Raw genomic sequence first — 21050 nt, 5'->3', positions numbered from 1 at the left:
GGAAGTTGTGAGCAAGGCGACTAGAGCTGCCCGGAATGGGATGGTGATATTTAGTATGGGGAAGTTGTGAGCAAGATGACTAGAGCTGCCCGGAATGGGATGGTGATATTGAGTGAGTACCGCAGTTGACAGCATCCTTTTTTTCCAACTGCTAGCTGGTTTGTTGCAGGGTCAGTTTGCTAACTAGAGTATTTACCGCGTTCTGTTTTGGTGTTAATATGTGAACTATTTGGTGTTCGTCTCGTCGTGAAGCTAATTTCTCGCTATTAATCCCACCCCAAAGTTGCTGTCAAATATTTGTTTGAATTTTCATTCCTCCCTCGTCGCTTTCACCAGCTGCTTCACCGTGTAAAACTTGTTTGGGTTCTTGCTGGGTTGAGGCATTCTCTTGCTTGTTGATTGTTGTTTTTGTTGTTGCGTTTGTTGTGGTACAGGTGTTTGTGAAGATTAAAATGTTCCTATTTATATAACTGATTAGTTTAAAGTTTCTAGGTTTCTTTCCTAAAGAAAAGAAGTTTTTAGGTTTGCATTAGCCCCCAATGTTTTCCAACCCGTCTGTGGGTGCCAACCAAAACGCAAAGATCAGTGTGCGGGACCTACTTTCGGGTCTTCATAAATGATTCAATCAATTTGTTTATTTTAAAATATTCTGAGTGGTCTATTGAAAAATTAGTTCAATCGAATAATTGCATGTATTATATCAAGCTTTCATTTTGAATATGCGGGACTCGAAAGTGAATTCCGCTCGCTGATCTATGCATTGATGGTGCACTCCTGTCGGTTCCCATAGAATTTTCTTTTTCGAATGTTTTCCAAGTTGGAGACCCGTGACTTTTTATCTTATTTTTCTTATAGTACTGTATTTGTTAAACGTGACTTTGATATTTATTGACAAAATTGAAGTGATCTTTTTTTTTTGGTCAAAAGTGAATTGATCTTTGATCTAAGACAAATAGGAGTGACAAAAATCATTCTAGGTTATGGCGAAAAGCATTTCCATTTTTTTTTTTGTCAAGAGTGTTCTGGCCAACTTAAATACATTTCAACTAATTTACTTTTTTACTTTCCGGTCTGATTAAAGGCGGCCATTCGCTTTTCTAAAGCTGTGGCATTGTTGATGGTACTTTGGTCATCAATGGGTTTTGGTCAAGATCACAGTCACGGGTTTCCATCGTGGAAAATCACCTGTGCATAAGTTCTGAGCTGATAAAGTATCTTCAATTCAGACCCTCGTCCCACGAGTATAGGGGAGTCAGTACCTTAATATTGACTCCACAGTTCTGTTGTGTAGCAAAGAAAGGATACTGGGGATGATGCTGCCAAGCACCCCCGCGGCCCCGCCAAGCGGGTGCCAACAGTTCATTTTTGCACGGACGGTTCGGATTGAATTTGAGCGCATACAGATATGAACCGTCTATTGCTCGGTCAAGGTCCGAGCTCTCGATTGCTGAGATGAATGGTCGGCTCGGTCGCTTGGCGGGGGTTCTTGGTAGCATCCCCTATTTCGCAACAGACTAGATGGCAAATTGAAGCTCTTTTCATCAGGAATTCCATGATTTCAAAAGGTAAGTATTCCTTAATTTCTTTCCAGAGTCAGGATGATAAAAACATATTGTTGTCTGCCACCAATTATATTGATTTTGCACGCGTCAATCCTTTTTTTTTGGTGTGGGCCCCACTTTAACTTGAGAGAGTTAGTACGTGTAAGTGTTTGTGGTTGTGGCAAAATTGTTTGCTATTTGATTATGGGGCTAGTTCTTCAGTTTCTTTTCACGAATTTACCTATTGTTTTCTCCAAATATTGATGTGTGAACACAGAAAGTTAAAGAAATCTTCCAACTTTAAACTGTGACATCTCATTTTCAGGACCAGTTGCATTTCTTTATAGATCCATATGTACCGGTAGATAATGGTTGCGCTTTCTTTTTCTTATTTGCCATTAGCAATTGAAGTACGTGTAAACTGAATTGTACATTCATAGTCGTCAACAATTCTCAAATCTCGAGGTAAATGTAGGACATGGTTGAAGAACTTTCAAAACTCTTCGAAACCTGCTTTTATATAGGATCCAAGGCTTGCGATTTTTATCACATGCGAAACGTGGGAAAGGTAAGCCAAGGGCCCTAATTTATCCTCTGTGGAATCTAAAGACATCTGCTCCTACCAAGTGCTTGCTACTCAATCAAAACTTACAGATCAGCAAAAGGAAAAGTATTTCTGGATGCTGAAGTATTATTTACTAGTCAAGATAATTGAAAAAGTACCAACAACAGGAGCTTGTTTTCTAAACACCTATTCTCTCCTCTCTAACCTGCCCCACAGCGACACCCCTGGCAGCGCTGCCTTCGACCACTAACGACCACCTTCGGCAACCACCCTTTGCGCTCTCTGACATAATTCGTCGCAAAACTAAAGGAGTCCGTCCGCCAGACTACATGAGCTTGCATCTCTAATATTTAGTCAAAACAATGGATTTGTCCCAACACCTAGCTAGTATGACAGTATCAACCAGCCGCGACAAACCAAAAACCTCTACTAACCCTCGAAAAATACCCACTCCTCCTACATCCACATACACTGTGAAAATGAGAACGGGATTACGAGCAAAAAGATAGAGCAAAGCTTGAAAACTATAAAAAAAAAAGTACAACTAAACGATTATGTGACCTAACTCCGACCAACTGCACGGCTCACATAAATTGAAATCACTAGTACTCCCTCCGTCCCTTTTTTAGAGTCCAGTATTCCATTTTGGGCTGTCCCTTAATAAGTGTCCATTTTGTAAAGTTAGTGGGTAAAAGTTTGTGTATTGTCTATTTTGTCCCTAAAAGTAGATTCCTTTTTGAAAAGTAAGTGAGTAAAAGTGTAATGATGATGGGTAAGTAGGGAAAGTGGAGGAAAAAGTTGATGTGAAAGGTATAATGATGATGTCTTTTTAATAAGTTGGAATTACGAAGCAGGACACTTAAAAAGGGACGGATGGAGTATCTTTTTTTGAACTCTTCTGTTGTACAGATCAAAGGAAATAAAATAATAAAAAATCTCTTTTGTTGTAGAAGAAATCAACCACACAGTCCAAATAAGTACTATACTTATTCTTGTTAGGGAACACACCCAAAATTTGTTTTCCAATTAAATTTATGATATTAAATTCAAAATATAATTTTTAGCAGTATTAATATTTTTAATAAATGTAAAACTAAATAACTCTAATTATCATGGTCGATTCGAAAAAGGTACAAATTGAGTTCAAAATAGTACCGGAGAGGATACTTTCCCACCTATGTGTAAACCAAAACAATGGATCAAGCTCCTATCCAGTTTTTCTTGTGTCCAGTTTGGTCCAGCTTGAGCTGTTGTGAGCTTCTATGTATGTAGCCAACATCAATGATTAGAATCATTTATTTTGTAGAGTTCGTTGAGTAAAACATAGGAAATTGATTTTAACACTCTGAAATTTGATGGAGGGTCTCTAAAATGAAGTCGTTTTGTGTATCAACACAATTCAATTTTGGAGTCCCTCCATCAATTTTTGGAATGCCAAAATCACAATTCTAAGACATATACATACAAAATCATCTTTATCAAATTGGTCTTGCTATTGTCAGCCCAATGGGTTGACGATAACACACTATAAGATAAGGAAAATACGCATTTCTGTGTGCTTTTTATACCCTTTAATACACATTCACACTCTCACTATTTAATGGGCTGATTTTAGAATTTTCCTTATCAAATATTGATAATTATGAATAGAATCGTCCATTCTATAAAGCTTGTCAAGTAAGATATACGCGCAAAATATTAACTCCATATAGATAGGTATGTGAACAAAACCGATTTATGGAAGGAAAAATGAAAAATATAAATATCTACCACTGGACAACGATATCACTATATAAAAAAGTACATAATATGAAAAACAAGAAAACCATAGAAGAAGCAAAGCACAAAAAAAGACCTTCCACTTCCAGTCCACATCTCCACTGTCAACTTTTTTTAATGAGAAAAACTACTCCACGGAGCTTTGCATGAATAGTAATTTACGAAGCTGAATAGAGCTTGTTTTAAGTGTATTGGACGATCTGAATTTAAAAATAAAGTCTTTGCGCGAAGAGTTTTTTTAAAATTCAGACCGTTTAATGAATTTTTTTAAAATCTGGATCATTTAGGCTCCGTTCCAGAACACCTTCTTAAAAAATAAGTACTTATTTCATATTTTCAAACTCAAAAATAATGTAAATGAAAAATAATTTTTTAATTTTTTTTACATCGTATTAAAGATCTCAATGAAATCTATCAAACAAGATGAATCATATTGATAGAAAAATAATTTACTTAAGCACATAATTTTTAAACTTAAAATTATTTTTTTAAAAAATAAATATTTATTCTACTTTTCGGAACGGAGCCTCAATGCTGAAAGAGACTACTGAGACAGTGCAACTCTGAAAATTGCTTGCGAATCACTTTTCTAATTAATCAACCTGTCAAACTTTTGTTTATTTGGCTGAAAACAAAACAGAACACTCTCTCTCTCTCCAGATGGCTCGTCCGTTCATCCTCGCCACCGCTCTCACTCTTCTGCTTTCCTTCTCTCTCCTCTCAGGTAAAAAAAACAAGAAAAAACAAAAAAATCACATCAACATTTCAACACTCCACCCCCAAAATCCCGTTCAGTTCAATCACTAACAAAATCTCCTCTTTCGATTTCACAGGGCCGGTCGACTCCACGACGTTCAAGATCGTCAACAACTGCCGCCGCACGATATGGCCGGGGATCCTGACCGGCGCCGACAGGCCCATACTCTACCCGACCGGGTTCACCCTCACCAGCGGCAAGTCCAAGACCATAGCCGTCCCGAGATCCTGGTCGGGCCGGCTGTGGGCCCGCACCCTCTGCTCCGTCGACTCGGCCGGGAAATTCTCATGCGCCACCGCCGACTGCGGCTCCGGGAAGGTACAATGCGCCGGTGCCGGCGCCATCCCGCCCGCGACCCTAGCCGAGTTCACGCTTAACGGCGACCAAGGGCTGGATTTTTATGACGTCAGTTTGGTCGACGGGTATAACCTTCCGATGCTTGTGGTGCCGAGGGGAGGTACTCTTTAGGCTTTTTAGTCGTTGTAAATACAACTTATAGTTAAAAAGAATGATACTAATAATCAATTTTAAATTTTTTTTAAAACGGCTAATATTTGGTATGTAGTAGTTTTATGAGAGCATTCTAGCTAGGGCCGATGAACGAACTAAGCTACTCGAGTTAGAACTTGTGTTAGGGAGTTAAAAGCTCGTTCAAGATCGGTTTGTTAGGTAAATGAATTAAGGTTGAACGATTTTTTGAAGCATGTTTAGCTTTCAAATGAAGGTCGAACAAGCTAGTACTCGGCCTGTTCGGAATATGCCGTAGGAAAAATAAAATTAAAGTTTTTTCGAGATCGGCTCGTCTTATAAATAAGTTAAGCTTGAACATGTTTTGAAGCTTGTTAAGTTTTCAAACCAAGCTTGGACAACTAAGTGCTCAACTCGTTTGTCTCGTTTATCAACCCTATCTCTAGCCCTTGCCCTTTTTTTTTTTTTAACTCAAACTCAAAATATGAGTAAAACTTCCCTAAAATCTACTCTACTCATTGACTCAAACCTATACCAATTTGAGTTTTACTCAAATTTTATTCAAGTCAAGAGACTCAAATTTTTAATCAAATTTTGCAAAGCTATTATTTTCTCCCAAATTTGCAATCATGCCATTCGTGAAGGTTTTACTCAAATTTGTGATTAGCTTTGAGTTTGCTTCATTCCAAATGAAGCTTTTACTCAAATTTTTAGTTAAAGTTGAGTAAAATGTGGTGAAAAGGACTGGAGATGCTCTAACAGTGAAGTAGTACTGGAAGGGTAATAGTAATTTTTTATTTGTTGGTTAAAATGTTCTAACAGGTACAGGCGGGGGATGCAGCCCCACAGGGTGTTTGGTGGATTTGAACGACGCGTGTCCGAAGGCGCTGAAGGTGGCTTATGGGAACTCAAGTGAGGGAGTTGCATGTAAGAGCGCGTGTGAGGCGTTTGGGAATCCGGAGTATTGTTGTAGTGAAGGGTTTGCTACGCCGGACACGTGTCAGCCATCAGCATACTCGTTGTTTTTCAAGCACGCCTGCCCTAGGTCATATAGTTACGCTTATGATGATAAGACGAGTACCTTCACTTGCACTGGGCCCGACTATATTATCATTTTTTGCCCGGCGCCTTACACCAGGTGAAATTACTTGATAACCCTTTGGCTGGTCTTGATGATATGGTTTCGTACTTGTTTCCTTAGATGTTGTCGATTCACGGAAAGGTGACAGATTGTTGTGCATGAAACCATTGACAAAGATTAACCATTAGTAAACTATCAGAAATGTATGGGTTTGTAAACCAAATGGCCTGTTTTTTAGTGGCATAAGTTATAGTAGGAAGGAAGAGGATTGTAGTTATAGTAGGAAGGAAGATTATTGTAGTTATAGTAGGAAGGAAGATTATTGTAGAGGGGTGATTAATTAAACAATAGTTGTTTGAGTATTTTAAAAGGATGGATATAAGTAGGTATAGCATTTTAATAAGTACTAATGACATTTCCCTAAATAAGCCGGATACAAAAGGGGGGCTCATTATGAATTGGGTATGCGGTGGGAAGATTTGTACGGAAGGAAGGCTATTGTAGATGGGTGATTGTTTATACAATGGTTGTTTGAGTATTTTTTTATTGGAGGATATAAGTAGGTGGATAGCATTTTAATAACTGCTAATGACATTTCCCTAAATAAGACCGGATATAGAAGGGGGACTAATTATGAATTGTGTATCCGGTGGGAATATTTAATCCCCTACAATTGGGTCTCAACCCCGATTTTTTATACCCCGGATTACCATAACTGGGGTGATGTTATGTCCCTAAGAGCAAAATACTTCGGACTTAAAACTTGAAACATACATACACTTATTACAGTTAGGTGAAATTGGTTGTAATGTCATTATGAATATGTATTCTGCTATAATCTATATAGGGTGTTACTAACTTATAAACATTTTTGTCATGATGGTAAATTACTTTTTAGTGTACAATAAAACAATGTAATGTTATTTGGTGTTACAAGTTCTGTTTCGCTATGGCTGAATATAATTATTGTGTTTGGAGTAGAAAGTTTCCAGTGATTAATCCAAAACTTTGTGCTGAAGGGCACTGATATTTGTATGGAGCATACGACGTTTGGTGAATTGTGCGCTCTGTTGTGGTGTAATAATGAATTGGTTTACCATTAGAAAAACCTTAGTTAGGAGAGCATATGGATGAACATTGTGATTTTTGGCTACAAACTTTGTATTGAGATTTTGTGGTATATCTGAATGATCCTTTTTGGTGTTGCTCACGGAACATTGTGGTTAGCTACAAAAGGGGCATGATATGCACCCTTTTAAGGATGTTTATGGAGACTTACCCTTATGAGTTATAACTACGATGCTTATCATGATGCCTAGGGACTGATACATAGGGTATCATAAATGTCAACCTGTCTCTTAGAGAAGTGATGTCGAGGCTTCAAAATGAGCCCAACGCATTTCAACCTCGCTCCCCAAATTCCCAAGGATGTAGCACCTGAAGATTTTTTGGAGAGGTTACAAGAACTGTCGTAATAACCTTATGAAGACCATTACACAGATCGATAGTAAAAATTGTGTGAGCTATGTAGCATTAGCACAGACGTGCGATATGACACTGACACTCCAACACATAAATTTTTAAAAATTAGAGGACACAACATAGACACTCGGACACAAATTTTAAAAAATTGGACACGACACCTTGGGGGACAATAACTTATGTATATATGAATAAAAATAAACAAATGAGCTATAATGTAATTATTTAACAAATCATTTATGTAAAAGTGTTTCATCACGCATGTGTCTTTACGATTAGTGAATTACGTTGCACAAAAAAAAGACTTCCCTAAGTTTTAATTATAGCCTCCTCGTTCGTTTTAACTCCCCCCAACTTGTTCTGCGAGTGTCCGGAGCATTTTTTTAGTGTCCCCGGAGTGTCCAAACAAAAAAAGTTGTGAAAAAATAGTAGACTTCGGATTTGAGTGTTGTACATGTCCGGAGAGTGTTGTTGTCCAACAAGTATCCGATGTTGTTTGGAAGAAGGATAGGAAAAGTGTATAGGGTGTTGTGTTAACTAACCCTAACACAATCAACTCTTATTTATATAATGAAAAATCATAACATAAGACTACATTATCCAATGTGGGACTAATACCAATACTATATTATAACACTCCCCCTCAAGTTGGAGACTCTCCAGCTTGTTACATATCAACCAACGAAACAATTACCTCAACTACTAATTAGCATTAATGAAAAACAACCAACTTGTTAAAAACAATTGAACAACTTTCATTAGCAACGACTAACAAACGAAACGGCCAACGAAATGACTTCAATGAACAAAATGACTTCAACGACCAACCAACTTCAACGATTTCAACGACTTAAACGAAATAATTTCAATGACCAACGAATCAACGAACGAATTCAACGACCAACGAACAAATTCAACGACCAACGAACGATTTCAACGACCAACGAATCACCGAACGAATTCAACGAAATAATTTCAATGACCAACAAAACCAATTTCAACGACCAATAAGAACCAACTTTAATTACAACCAACAACCATCAACTTTAACAAAATAGATGACAAAACAAGATATGTTACTACACTCACCAAAAGCATGGCCAAAAACCCGACTAGGAAACCTAGAATTATGTCCATGTCCACGACTGAATGAAGAACCAACAGCAACAGAGACAACGGAAGCAGAATCAGATTTCATTGCAAATATATCAGCGTGTAATAAGAGGCAGCCAACTAATACATGCAGACTGTTTCGAACATAACCCAGTGGTGGTGTGATGATTTCGAACACTCCTTAGGGAATTTTAGAGGTTGTCGGCACCTTGGGGATGGAGATCAAGGATTTTCGAAATGAAGGAGAGCTGTTTTGGAGATTTTGGAGACTTGGCTATTGCCGGTGAGGGTCGCCATGACTGGGTTATGGCCGACAAGTATAGTTTAGGCGCCAACGAGGCTATTCAGGCACCGATGAGTACAGTTTAGGGACTGGATAATCGATTTTGAGGGATTTCGGCCACGGTTTGGAGTTTCTGGGGCTAACTGGCCAGAAAAACAGTCGCGGAGGGTACGATGATCGCCGCCGGAGGGTACGATGATCGCCTAGAGAAAACAGAGGTCGCACGAGAGAGAGAAACCAGCAAGCACCTATTCACATATGCGCAAACACTGTTCATGACGCTGCAGTAGAGATGATGTTGGCAGTAGATTTAGGGTTTCATGGTGAGATGATGATGGCGGCTAGGGTTTTGTATATCTAAGGTGGATGGTGAACCCGCTCTGATACCATGTTGTTTGGAAGAAGGATAGGAAAAGTGTATATGGTGTTGTGTTAACTAACCCTAACACAATCAACTCTTATTTATATAATGGAAAATCATAACATAAGACTACATTAACCAATGTGGGACTAATACCAATACTATATTCTAACATCTGACACCAATCCGTGACCTCCCACAAAGGGGCCATGCTACATAGCGTATTAGCGTGTGAGGCTCTTTTATCAGTTGCCAAATTGCTGTTGGGTAATGTGACACTTTTTTTCATGTTACCACTTTTATGGGAGTAGGAGGCATAAAATCAATGGCCTCAAAATTGATAACATCTTTGATCCTTATTCGGTGATTCCCTCTCTGGAAACGTTGTTTAGCTTCTTTGGTCATCCCCCGTCTTTTCTTTTTCGTGGCCTCTTCAATTCCACTCCCTTGTCCGTATGAGAGTAGTAAGAGTTAGCTAGATAAGATTTATTTAACCAGATGAGGATTTACATGACCGAAATGATATGCATCCCCATAAATCCTATAGTTGTCATTTTCCAGGCCTTCTTTATCTAACATTATTGTCCCTTAATGGTCCATTATGCTTCTTGTTACTAATTTGTTTGGAACTGGTTTGTTCCCACTGAATCACACGATTATGGTTTTGATTCACCAACTTCCTTACACTGAGGGCTGAGAGTATCACGCTATTTTGCCTTTTAGCATGTGTGGTGTGCTTTATGAGGTTATTGTGAAAGTTCTTGTTAACTGTCTTAGACCCCATCTGAACTCTATTGTCAGGCTCTATCAGAGTAGTTTATTTCTTCCCGTGATACTAGAGAGAATATTTTGGGTTTTGTGAAATTTCTCCTTTGATAGGAGCTTTCTTTCTATTGAAGAGATGGTGCGTACAGTCAAGAGATCCCAAAGCTCCATTGACTGGAATTTTTTCTGTGAGACAACAGCGGTTTCTTAAATTTCCAACTAAGTTCATTAATCCTATCATGTTTCCTATTGCCTCCCCTTCTTTCTCCCGTTTGTGGAATGGGGAAATGCTCCACTCCAAAAGGTTTGTGGTCTTCATTATGGGGATCCCCTTCCCTGCATGTTTGAGCTTTATTTACAGTGTCATTCCCATTTGATTTCTGCTGGTGTTCATTGTAAGAATTGGGTGCCAACTATGACTTTAAAACGTTGGGCAATGGGAAATGTGTAGGGAATGAACAAGCAACATGAACAATCCCCAAACAATGACAAAAAAGGGAAAGTCTTCTCTTTAAATAGGGTAGAATTCAATCAGAACTAATTAGTCAGGGGACTTGAAAAAACTTTTTTAGCAATTGGAGCAAAACTAAACTTGGTAGAAATCAAATTACAAAATCAACCCCAGCTCAATTTGGTAATCTAGAATGGAAAGAACTACTTTTAATAAAAAAAATCTAGACCGCATGGTGCTTATCTTGACTAAGAAACTAAAAGAAGTGTACTTTCCTAAAACAGTAATATTACTAACTCGGAGGCATGGACGATGGAATTCATGAATTTCAGGCTTCAGCCAGACTTCCCTAAATGGGGTTTATTGAGGCACTATTATACACTGCATGTATACTTGATGTTTATGCATGTGAGAAAGAGAGAATACTTCTTGGTGATTTGCCCAACCTCCATGATTTAGTTGGTCTATAAATCTGCATGTAGATGTCCCACTATTAAATGTCCATATTGAGACGTTGATTTGGTGGTGCTAATGATCAATTGATATAACTTGGGGATACTCGATGGACACTTTTGTTTTAATGGAGTGGAGGCGTGGTGCTAAATCCACTGGCCTACATGTTGTAGGTGGTGGTTATGTACTGGCACCTACACACACAAGATTCTTCGGGAGAACATCGATAATAAGCTGACCAAGGTTTTTAGTGCATGTGTTTAATTTTTTATTTTTATTTTTATCAAAATAATTGGCGCCATCAGCTTGGTTCCCAGATTTCCCAGTCTCTAAGCCAACCTGTTGAACTGCGAGGATCAAATTCATCTTTGAAACATTCACGAAACATTAGCTATACCTCCTTTCCCCAATGTGCTATAGACTAATTGAGATTTTCTGTTTTGTAAACTGGTTTGTCGAGATGTTCTCTTTTGGCATTCACAGTCTTGAGCTACTATTCAGCTCAGGGAGGGATCATTGTTAGCCCGCCTACTCGCCACAAAAGTGGTAATGGCATACTGCTTACTGCTACACTTCTAAGGGCAAATTAAAATCTGGTTTTGAAATTATCAACAAACCCAAATGGGTCTTCAAAAAGCATTTTCCAATTAAGAAGTTATGGGGGATTGGTATAGTATTGTGAGTTTTTATTGTCTTTATTCCTTTTAACTTTTTCAGGAAAATTTTGAAAAAGAGAGATTACATTCTTTTTAAAATTTTCACCATGCCATAAGAAGTTGGTAAATCTGTATAGGAGAAAAATACATATCTCTATGCGAAACAGATCGTTATCTTTGTGTTTGCCTTCATTTCTTCCATCAGTTATAAGCATATAGTGACAAATGACTATTACATATCTCATGAATGATTTCCAGGAGAATATGTTGAGTTGTAAAATAGAATTCTCTTCTCATTTGTATGGGTAAAATGATGCAGCGAAAAATTGCTGGGAGCACGAAGAGAAGCTGCTGAGCTGCCCCTAGTGAACAAAACCACCATGTATGGTGGACGAGTAAGTGGAGGTCCACCCTCAGGTTTGACCCTGGTGCAAATGATCGCCTGTGCTGTCTCTATTGTAGCAGCGATTTCACAGATTTGGCCACTCTTATGACCAACATTGCAGACGGTTTCCACACTTCATGTGGGGTGTTGTTTTCTAAGCCCCGTTGTTGTACAGGCTCTTTAATTTATCTCCTTTCAACTCAGGTCGGAGAAGGGGTTCTACATTTCGTTAGACCCATGAAAGTGCCTTGTAGTCCTGTACATAGGTTCTGGTCTGTTATCTTATTGTTCCATGTCTTCAGATGTCCTGTGTTGACTAACTTGACTCCCTTTGCATGATTCCCAAATGAGAGAAATTCAAAATTAGGAGGAATCTTACATTTCAGAAGTAGATATTCGTATTCAACAGAATGGCGGCAACAATGATTCTTCCTCTAGCCAGGCACCACACAACTTGAATATGGAGACCACATGTGTTTGTTGTTCTGAAGGCTGCTGAATGAGTCGTGTGATTATTTTGATGATTTGACAGCCATTTTCTTTATACCAACTTCGACATGTCTGGAACATTTTTCTCTCCTTGTTTTTTTTGTTTAATTTTTGTAATATTATTTTCAGCTTGTACACATTTTGTAATAGCTCTATGCATCTTTGCCGCACTTATCGTCAGTACAGCTAAGATAATATTCAAGACGCTTGTAGCACATGTATAACATATGTTTGAGAAGTTTATCGGAATTACTTTGCTGGATGATTCCTTATCATTCCACCCCTTGAGTTCTATTTTCTTGTTGAGAAGCAGGTGGGTGTGTATGCATTTGTGGTGAATTTTTCATTGCCATGTTTCTGGGAAATTATTACGATGATTTATGCAACAGTCAGTTGCAGCAAAAGGGTTGTTAGACCTTGGAACGAATGAGCAGTTTTACAGTCACAGAATCGGGACCAAGAAAATTGCCCGTGAAATGAATTGTGAGGTCTAGATTTGCTTGGGTATATCGTCGCTACGCACTCTAGCAAATCAGAACCACACAATTCACCAATTAGGTTGGTCTTGGGACCATAGAGGCATAGATTTTCTGTAGAACTACTCACCCGGATCAGTATTTTCGTGCATTTTCTATTATGATATGGGAATCGTGAGCCACTTTTTGTGATTGGTGGAGCAATATTCCCGAAGTACAGAGTAAACTTTTCGAAAAAGACCTGTTTGATGCAAACATGATGAAATAAGTCGCGATTGAAGCCATACATATACGACTATCTGATATTATTATACATGGTAATATACATCTTCTCTTCCCGTTAGTGTGTCGCTAATATGATTCACTGACCATTAGATTCACCACCTGATTTCTTCGACTTCTTACCGGCGTAAATCCTAGCATAAACGCCCTTCGCCCTAATGGCTAACAAAACATCTAAACCAAACCCAACAATGCACGCAAAAGCCATGACCAAAAACACAACTCTATAACAGTGAGCCCCAATGCATGTATTGCTGCCTCCTGCGGAGGTAGTAGCCTGTGCGTCGTACAAGAATCCGGCAAGTAGGCCGGAAAAGAGGAAGGAGCCGAGGGGGAGGTTGAGGATCAAGATGTTGTAGATGAGACCATAGTGTCTGAGGCCGAATAATTCGGAGGCGGTGGGAACCGTGACCGCGAGGCGGACACCGTAGCATATACCGACGACTGTTGAGCCGATGAACAGAGAACCGGGCAACGCAATGGCCATCATAATGTACCCGACAGCCATAAGGATTTGGGACACTGCATTCCAGAGAGGCCTCGGTGTTCCAGCTTTCCTGCGTAAAACAAATTGATCAACAGTAGGTATTAATGCTACTTAAAAAATCCACTAAAAGGTTCAGCCTTAAACTTAGTCAGTTAGTCGTTAATCGGTATTTGAATGTGACAATAGAATCCTATCAAACTGTCCCACAAGGATCTAAATATCATGTAAATCCTCTCACAAAATCATCAAGAACGAGCATAAGTGTGCGCCAATATACTAGTATACTACGAGGTGAAGTGCACCTTGGTGGGTTCTACCAAAATCTCATAGTCATGATCTGAACCGTTTTGTTTACAAAATCCACACTACAGGGACCCAAAAAACGTAACATGTAAATGGGTCTATGAGGCATACAAAGAAGGCTGAAAATGCACCTCAAACTACATTATTTTGCCTAACTGATGCAGTTTTTTTTAAGTTTTCACCAGCATTATTGAACTCATACTGTTATCGTTCACTGTCAAGATAGTCCTATTTCCAAATTTGAAACGGAGCAACTCTTAGCGCTTTAAGTTATTTTTGCTTCCATCCACCAACCAATTTTGACTCTCCTAAATTAACCACCAAAAGAATGAATTTAGAAGGATACAAACACCCACTGTGATTAAGAAAAACATATCAAAGCTTACAAGATCTTGGTCCCTTTCGGCGATCCAAACATTTTGTAAAACTCGCTAAGAAGGCCATACACTCAAAAGTACTAATTCAGGTTGATGTAAAGGAGACAAATCGCGTATCACGTAAAGGCAACAGATAGAGTAACAAATTTGAGACATCTAAAGTTGGTATCATGCCAAATTCAGCAGTTTCAAAAAGCATGTACCCATGGAATTGCTGAGTTCATGGTTTGGCGAAACGAATAGGAAACGCATCGCCCTATGTTACTTTAATCACCAAAAGTAAATCGAATTAATGTGACTCAATCCAGTGATACCAAAGGGAGAATTAGTGCAGTAGATTTATCACCTAGTGGAGTAGTTTGAGCTTGAAAACTTACTTGACGAAGTACTCCGAAACAGAACCCGAAGCAATGCGCCCGAAGAACCCCCAGATGCTTGTGAGTGATACGAATATGGATACATCAGCGTACCCGAGCGCCAGACCCATTTGACCCATGTTGTTCATCACGGCCAGACCCGTGCCAACCCCACAAAGAAAAGACACGAACAATATCCAGAAATCAACTGTCTGAAACGCTTCCCAAACCGTATGGTCCTCTCCTATCACTGGCTGCCGTCTCCGATGCTGGTCAGCCACCACTCCCTCCTCCGCCATCTGAGCGGCCTCCACTACCGACTCTGCTTCCGGCTTCTTCTCAGCGTCCAATAAGGGCTCAGTCACACTATGCTTGGTATCTGAACGACGTATTGAACTCTGCATTGCGATGTATAGAGGGACCGATATAGGCGAGGCTAAGAGAAGGAGAAGTATAATGGCGAATGCTTGCGAAATAGAGCGGCCGTGGGGTCTGGTCATATCAAACACTAAAAGGTACATTCCTATGGCAACGGAAACAGCATAGAAGATTCTGAAGTATCGAGACTCTTGTGTTTCCTCCTCGGCAGAGGCGGAAGAAGGTGGGATTTCGCAGAGGAAGAAGACTGCGATTATGCAAACAAGGAAGGGGACGACGGCGAGCATTAGGAGGAATGTGGAAGGGTTTTCGGCGAATAATGCCGCGCATAAATCGGTGAAAATGGCAGTGCTCAAACCCACGTAGCCCTTGAGGATTCCCGAAACGGGTCCCGGTTTTTCCTGAAATTCCGGATGCAGGTAACAAGGACAGCCGTGTTCATCCATGTGGTACTGTTCCCTCCCATACACAGGAATATACACATCTGCACACAAATTTTGTGAATTCAAGATGGCATTCTGTTTGTTCAAATGCAAACAACAATGGTGGACTTTGTTTGGGAAGGCTTTTTTTTGTAGAGGACTAGAGAGGACTGGATCATCTCCATTAGGATCCGAACCGTTCATTGGGTAAAGCTCCTTAGATAAAATAGTGTTTCAAAAGAATTAAGCTGATCAAACATCTAAATGATCATCTCGCTTATCCAAAAAAAAATAAAAAAATAAAAAATGATCATCTCAATTTGATTATGAAAATCAGGTTTCATTAAATGTTAATAGACATGAAATCAGACCAACTTCAATTATGGAACTCCCAAAATCCGATCGACCGCATATTTTCACTAATGTCAATGAGCTCTACACATTGATAATCAAAACACAATTCATTGTTAAAAAATGAAGAGGAATCAACAACTAACAAATGAGCTACTAGAGATCCCCATTCCGTGAGCCCGAACACTCTTATTCGTGAAGAATTTCCCCGTCCCTAAATCGTTCAGTTTAAGCGTTTTGTAGGTCCTTTCCGAACCCACTAATCAATCGCTTTTCAAAGCTCGTCGAGAATATTTATTATGCCAAAAATTCATGTCAATGTCACAATTCATTTATGCATTTATGTTGAGAAAAATGAGTTTCAACCTATCAAAAGTAGCATTTTGTAGGTCCTTTCCAAATCCACTAATCATTCACTTTTTAAAGCTCATCGATAATATTTGTCCTGTCAAAATTCATGCAATGTCACAATTCATTTATGCTGAGAAAAATGACACGTATCAAAAGTGTGTTTTAAAGTTACACTTATCTAACTATAAATACGAGCCCTAAAATTGAACAATTCTAAACATCGATGCGGACCAGCAAAGCCCCGCAAAAGACTTACTAAACTTTAAGTTGAAGGCTAAACCCTTTTTTAACATTAGTGAGCAATGAACAATAGTAGAGGTAAACTATGTCTTGTTCTCTTTGCTTTTTGAAAAGAATTTTTCAAAAAATTCCTCCTAGATTTTTTTTACTTTTAACATTTCTCTCTCTATCTCTCTCTACTAATTACCTCTACTATTTTTCAAAAAACTTTTCAAAACACAAACCAATTGTTGAGTTGTGCTAACGACGCCCTCCCGAACTTGGTTATCCTGCAAAGCCTAGTGGTGGTCCACTAGCCCTTGGTAGGGCACTGGGGAGGTAGTTGTTATGGCTCTTGGTTCCTTTCGGGACCCGCCGCGGGTCTGGTGTCCCTCCCTATGGTTAGCGGGAGGGTCGCTGTGCCCGGTCGCCCTTTCCAACACCGTTTTGGCTTTAGCAAGAACAAGAAAAAAGAACAAAATAAACAACCCAAATCTCTTCGAAACACCGACAAAAAAATACCTTCCCAACAAAATTCTGCCCTTAAATTACCTGCCAATACGGAAGCGGTCTGATTTTCTTACTAACGACAAGCCACTGGACGCCGTACCCGACGAACCCCTCGACAGAACCGATAAGAAGTATCACCGGAGTCGGCACGCGGTCGTAGGCGATGCCGGGGAGTATTCCAAAGGCCTTTCCGACGTCTTTGGCGACAGAGAGGTTGTTGAGTTGGAGTTGGGTGAGAGACATGAGGGTCTTGAGTGCGTCCGAGTAGTTGGAGAACGTGTAGTTGTTTCCCGATATGGCCTGCACCCACACGGCGGCCACGAACCCCATCCATTTCCCGGCGGGGCTCGCCAGAGACAACGTAAAACGCATGGCGGTTGTCGGTTGGGGTTTAGAAAAAAAAGCTGGCAGTTGAATGGTCGGTGGAGAGGGAGAGGGAGAGAGAGTGAGGGAGGCCGTTCCACTTTATGGAAAAATCAACTTTTAAAAAGGAAAGATAATTTTAAGTTTAAATGCAAAAATTATGTATTTATAAAAATAATTTTTTTACTAATATAGATATAGTTTGATAGATTCCATTTTTAAATAGTGCAAAAAAATTAAAAATTTATTTTTTTATTTACATTATATTTGAGCTTAAAATTACATTTTTTGAAAAAAAGATTTAAAAAGAAAGCGAAACAACACCAATTGTGTGTTTAGAGAGAGGGGGGATGAATTTGAGAAACTGATTACTCACTTCCTCGCCATTCGTTTAAGGGTTTTGAATTTTAGATTCTAATCATAACTTTATTTCTTTTTAATCATTATTCTTATTTTTCTCTTTATCTCTTGAATTGTTATCCATATTTTCAATCATTATTATATTTCTCTCTACACTCATTACCTATAAATACAAATCCAAAATTCCAAAACCAACGGGGTCAGTTTGCTTCCATCCAGTCCTGTCAAGTTTTTTATTTTTGTGAGCCCATTTCGGATTCAGGACAATCATAGAAATCGTTCATTCACTTATTATTTAATCACAAACACTTACACGCATTTTACACACTTACATTTTTTGGTGGGGCCCACACATACTGGATGTGTAGTGTGTATGGGTACCAATGTGAATGTGAGTGGGTTGTTCAAATGTTTGTGTAAGTATTTGTGGTTGTAGAATGATTGATCCTTAATCTTGTAAAACTGGTCGAGTTCTTAAAGAATAGATAAATTCAAGTTTATTGGATACCCATCAATGACTTAACAAAGCACATTTATCTTGAAACAAATGATTCCGATTCAGTGTGCACAGTAGATTTGTTTCAAGATAAACTTGTTCAAATAATTTATCGATCGGTTTATAATGAACTTGAATTTTTCCATGCTTGAAGTACAAAGCGATCTTTACAAAATGAACAATTTCGACCATTGCAATGGGGGTAATTTATCCTTGAGATTTTAAGTTGTGGATAGTAGATTACAATATAGAGTTTTTTGAGAGAATAGACGAGATGAAATTGGGATGTTTGGCTTTGGAAGTGGTCCAAGTGGAGACTCAGTTTTATAGGATCCTTTCTATGCGCGGTTAATATTCTTGCTGGTTGTGACACGTAGATGAACAAGTTGTGCACCACAATTTTTTAGTTGTCTTTATTCAATATTTTTTGTATTTGTTAGTTTTACGCTAAATTTTTATGTGATATTGGTCTGTCTTGACGACAGAAATCGAAAAAGTAAAAAATTATATAACTTTTGCACAAGTATTTTAGAAAATATCTAAAGAAAAACTCAAAAAATCAATTTTTGAACATTTTCTTAGATACACTTCCAAAAAAAAAATCTGTATAAAAGTTGGAGTAGTTTTTATTAGAGGGGACCAAAGAATAAATAAAAGACAAGAACCTCTCCCGATACGTAGAACTTTCCCGTAGCTTAAATATAAATCAAATGTCCGGACAAACTTATAGGAGTAACCAGGCCCGGTCCTGGGATTTTTGGCTTTTTTTTTTTGTATATATATATATTTGTATTTTGAAATAAGCAGCACAAAAGAGTTGTAGCCCAGATAGCAATTGGCTAGTAAACCTTGTTAGTCCCTTAGGTCGGGGTCTCGAACCCCAGTGACATGGGACTTGAACTCGGGATGTTGCCTACATCACACGCATATCTTACTGCTGAACTACATCAACTTACTTACAGAATGATTGACACATAATATTTATTATATTTATGCTATTTGGGGGCCCTATGATTGGACCCAAAACGGAATGCCCAAGGCGGTTGCTTGGTGAGCCTATGCCCAGGGCTCCCCTAGGAGTAACTCATAAGAGCATCTCCAATGGGATAACTAAATTTGAATGGCTAGATGGAAGTATTTTGTAAAAATAGGATCTGCTTAGAGAGTGATAAATGGTCATTAGTTTATTAAGTGGACGGTGCTCCCAATGGACGACTTTAGTGTTGATCTATAAAACTGAAAAAGAAAGAAAGAAATAGTAACGTTGACGAGGGCTAAAAATTTGATTGAATTCAGAATGAGAAAATTCCCAAAATGTTATGAATGCATTACTCAAAAGTTACGAATTATATGATGAAAAGTTACGAATTTTTAGTATAAAAGTTACGATACAAAATAAAATGTTATGAATGATCAGTCCTACAAGTAATTTTTTTATGAGGTGGCACAATATGAACCACACAATAGGTGCATATGATACACACCTTAAAGACGTGTGTATTGAAGACTTTCCCTCCATTTTGATGAAGATGAATTGATATTGATGTGAGACACAAAGACCAAATGAAGTCTTTAAATAAGCCAAGAGTACCAATCCATTTCAATTTGAAAAATCCCTCAACGTCAATTTTGTTTCCATACAGAGGACTGTTCTGTGGCAACCAAAAAAAGGTTGTTGCTTTGATGCAACAACTTTTTGAAATCTCATTTATCTCTCCTAAAAAAAAGAAAAGAATTTTTTTTTCTTTCTAAAAATTGGGCTCACAAAATTTAGTGAGTGCATAAGTAGGTGGCCAAATCTAGAGTGAGTTATCGAGTGATAGGCTAATGACCTACTTATCTAGCCCATTGTAGCTTGTTTTTGCACAAACTAGTAAAATTTTAGCTATTCACACAATTGAGTGCTTTATAGGATTCATTGGAGATGCTCTAAGTACTCTTGCAAATTGTAATCGCCAAATACTCGTAACGTAATTGTAACCAAACTACTACTTTTTTTAAAATATATATTCCAAGTGTAGATGTTAAACAAAAAATAATCTAAGGGTACATTTTTGTCTATTGAAACCCCTGTGATTCTATGACGAGGAACAAATGAAAGTGAGAGAATTGCTCGAGTCTCAATTCGTATTCGCTCATTAAAATTTCGTCTGAGATCGACTTGTTCTATCAACAAATTAAGCTTGAATATATTTTTGAAACTTGTTAAGCATTCGAGCCAAGCTTAAATTGCAAATGCAAATTGGATTTATACAATTTTAAAAAACTCAATCTACTTGAAATTAATTTGTGATGAGCTCGATTAAAACTGAGTTGAGATCGATTCGTCTAATAAATACGCAAAACTTGAACAAAGTTTTCATAAACGGTGGGAGGGTGGAGTGATGTAAGTTGGCCTTTGGGGTATAGTGGGCACGACCGATATTACGTGGCGCTTTGCTTGCCGTTTGATTCAATCAACTAGAAACCCCCGTGGAAGGGAAAAAATTTACAGGAATGCTACGCTTAGAGCATCCACATTGTAATAAGCAAATTGTTATGGATAAGCAAACTTAACAACAATGTTAAAAAAATACCTCACATTGTAATAAGCAAAGTTACAAATCTTTTAGCAAATAACCAAATTCCACCCATTCCATAACCAAACTTAACAACTTTTACCAATAACCAAAACTCAATAATCAAACCCA

General features: G+C 38.4%; 1 protein-coding gene and 1 pseudogene across 1 annotated transcript; one reads left to right on the top strand and one right to left on the bottom strand.

The window, feature by feature from the left end:
* Positions 1-4487: 4487 nt before the first annotated feature.
* On the top strand, positions 4488-12909 carry LOC131325087 (thaumatin-like protein 1b). The gene is made up of 4 exons (XM_058357153.1): positions 4488-4609; positions 4719-5099; positions 5933-6248; positions 12075-12909. Exons 1-4 carry the CDS (start codon positions 4546-4548, stop codon positions 12247-12249), a joined length of 936 nt encoding a protein of 311 aa, XP_058213136.1. The 5' UTR covers positions 4488-4545; the 3' UTR covers positions 12250-12909.
* Positions 12910-13252: 343 nt separating this feature from the next.
* LOC131325084 (protein NUCLEAR FUSION DEFECTIVE 4-like) lies at positions 13253-17582 on the bottom strand (annotated as a pseudogene).
* Positions 17583-21050: the final 3468 nt, after the last annotated feature.

Source organism: Rhododendron vialii, chromosome 5a, assembly GCF_030253575.1.
Source record: "Rhododendron vialii isolate Sample 1 chromosome 5a, ASM3025357v1".
Classification (NCBI taxonomy): domain Eukaryota; kingdom Viridiplantae; phylum Streptophyta; class Magnoliopsida; order Ericales; family Ericaceae; genus Rhododendron; species Rhododendron vialii.
This window is presented reverse-complemented; position numbering and strand designations above follow the sequence as displayed.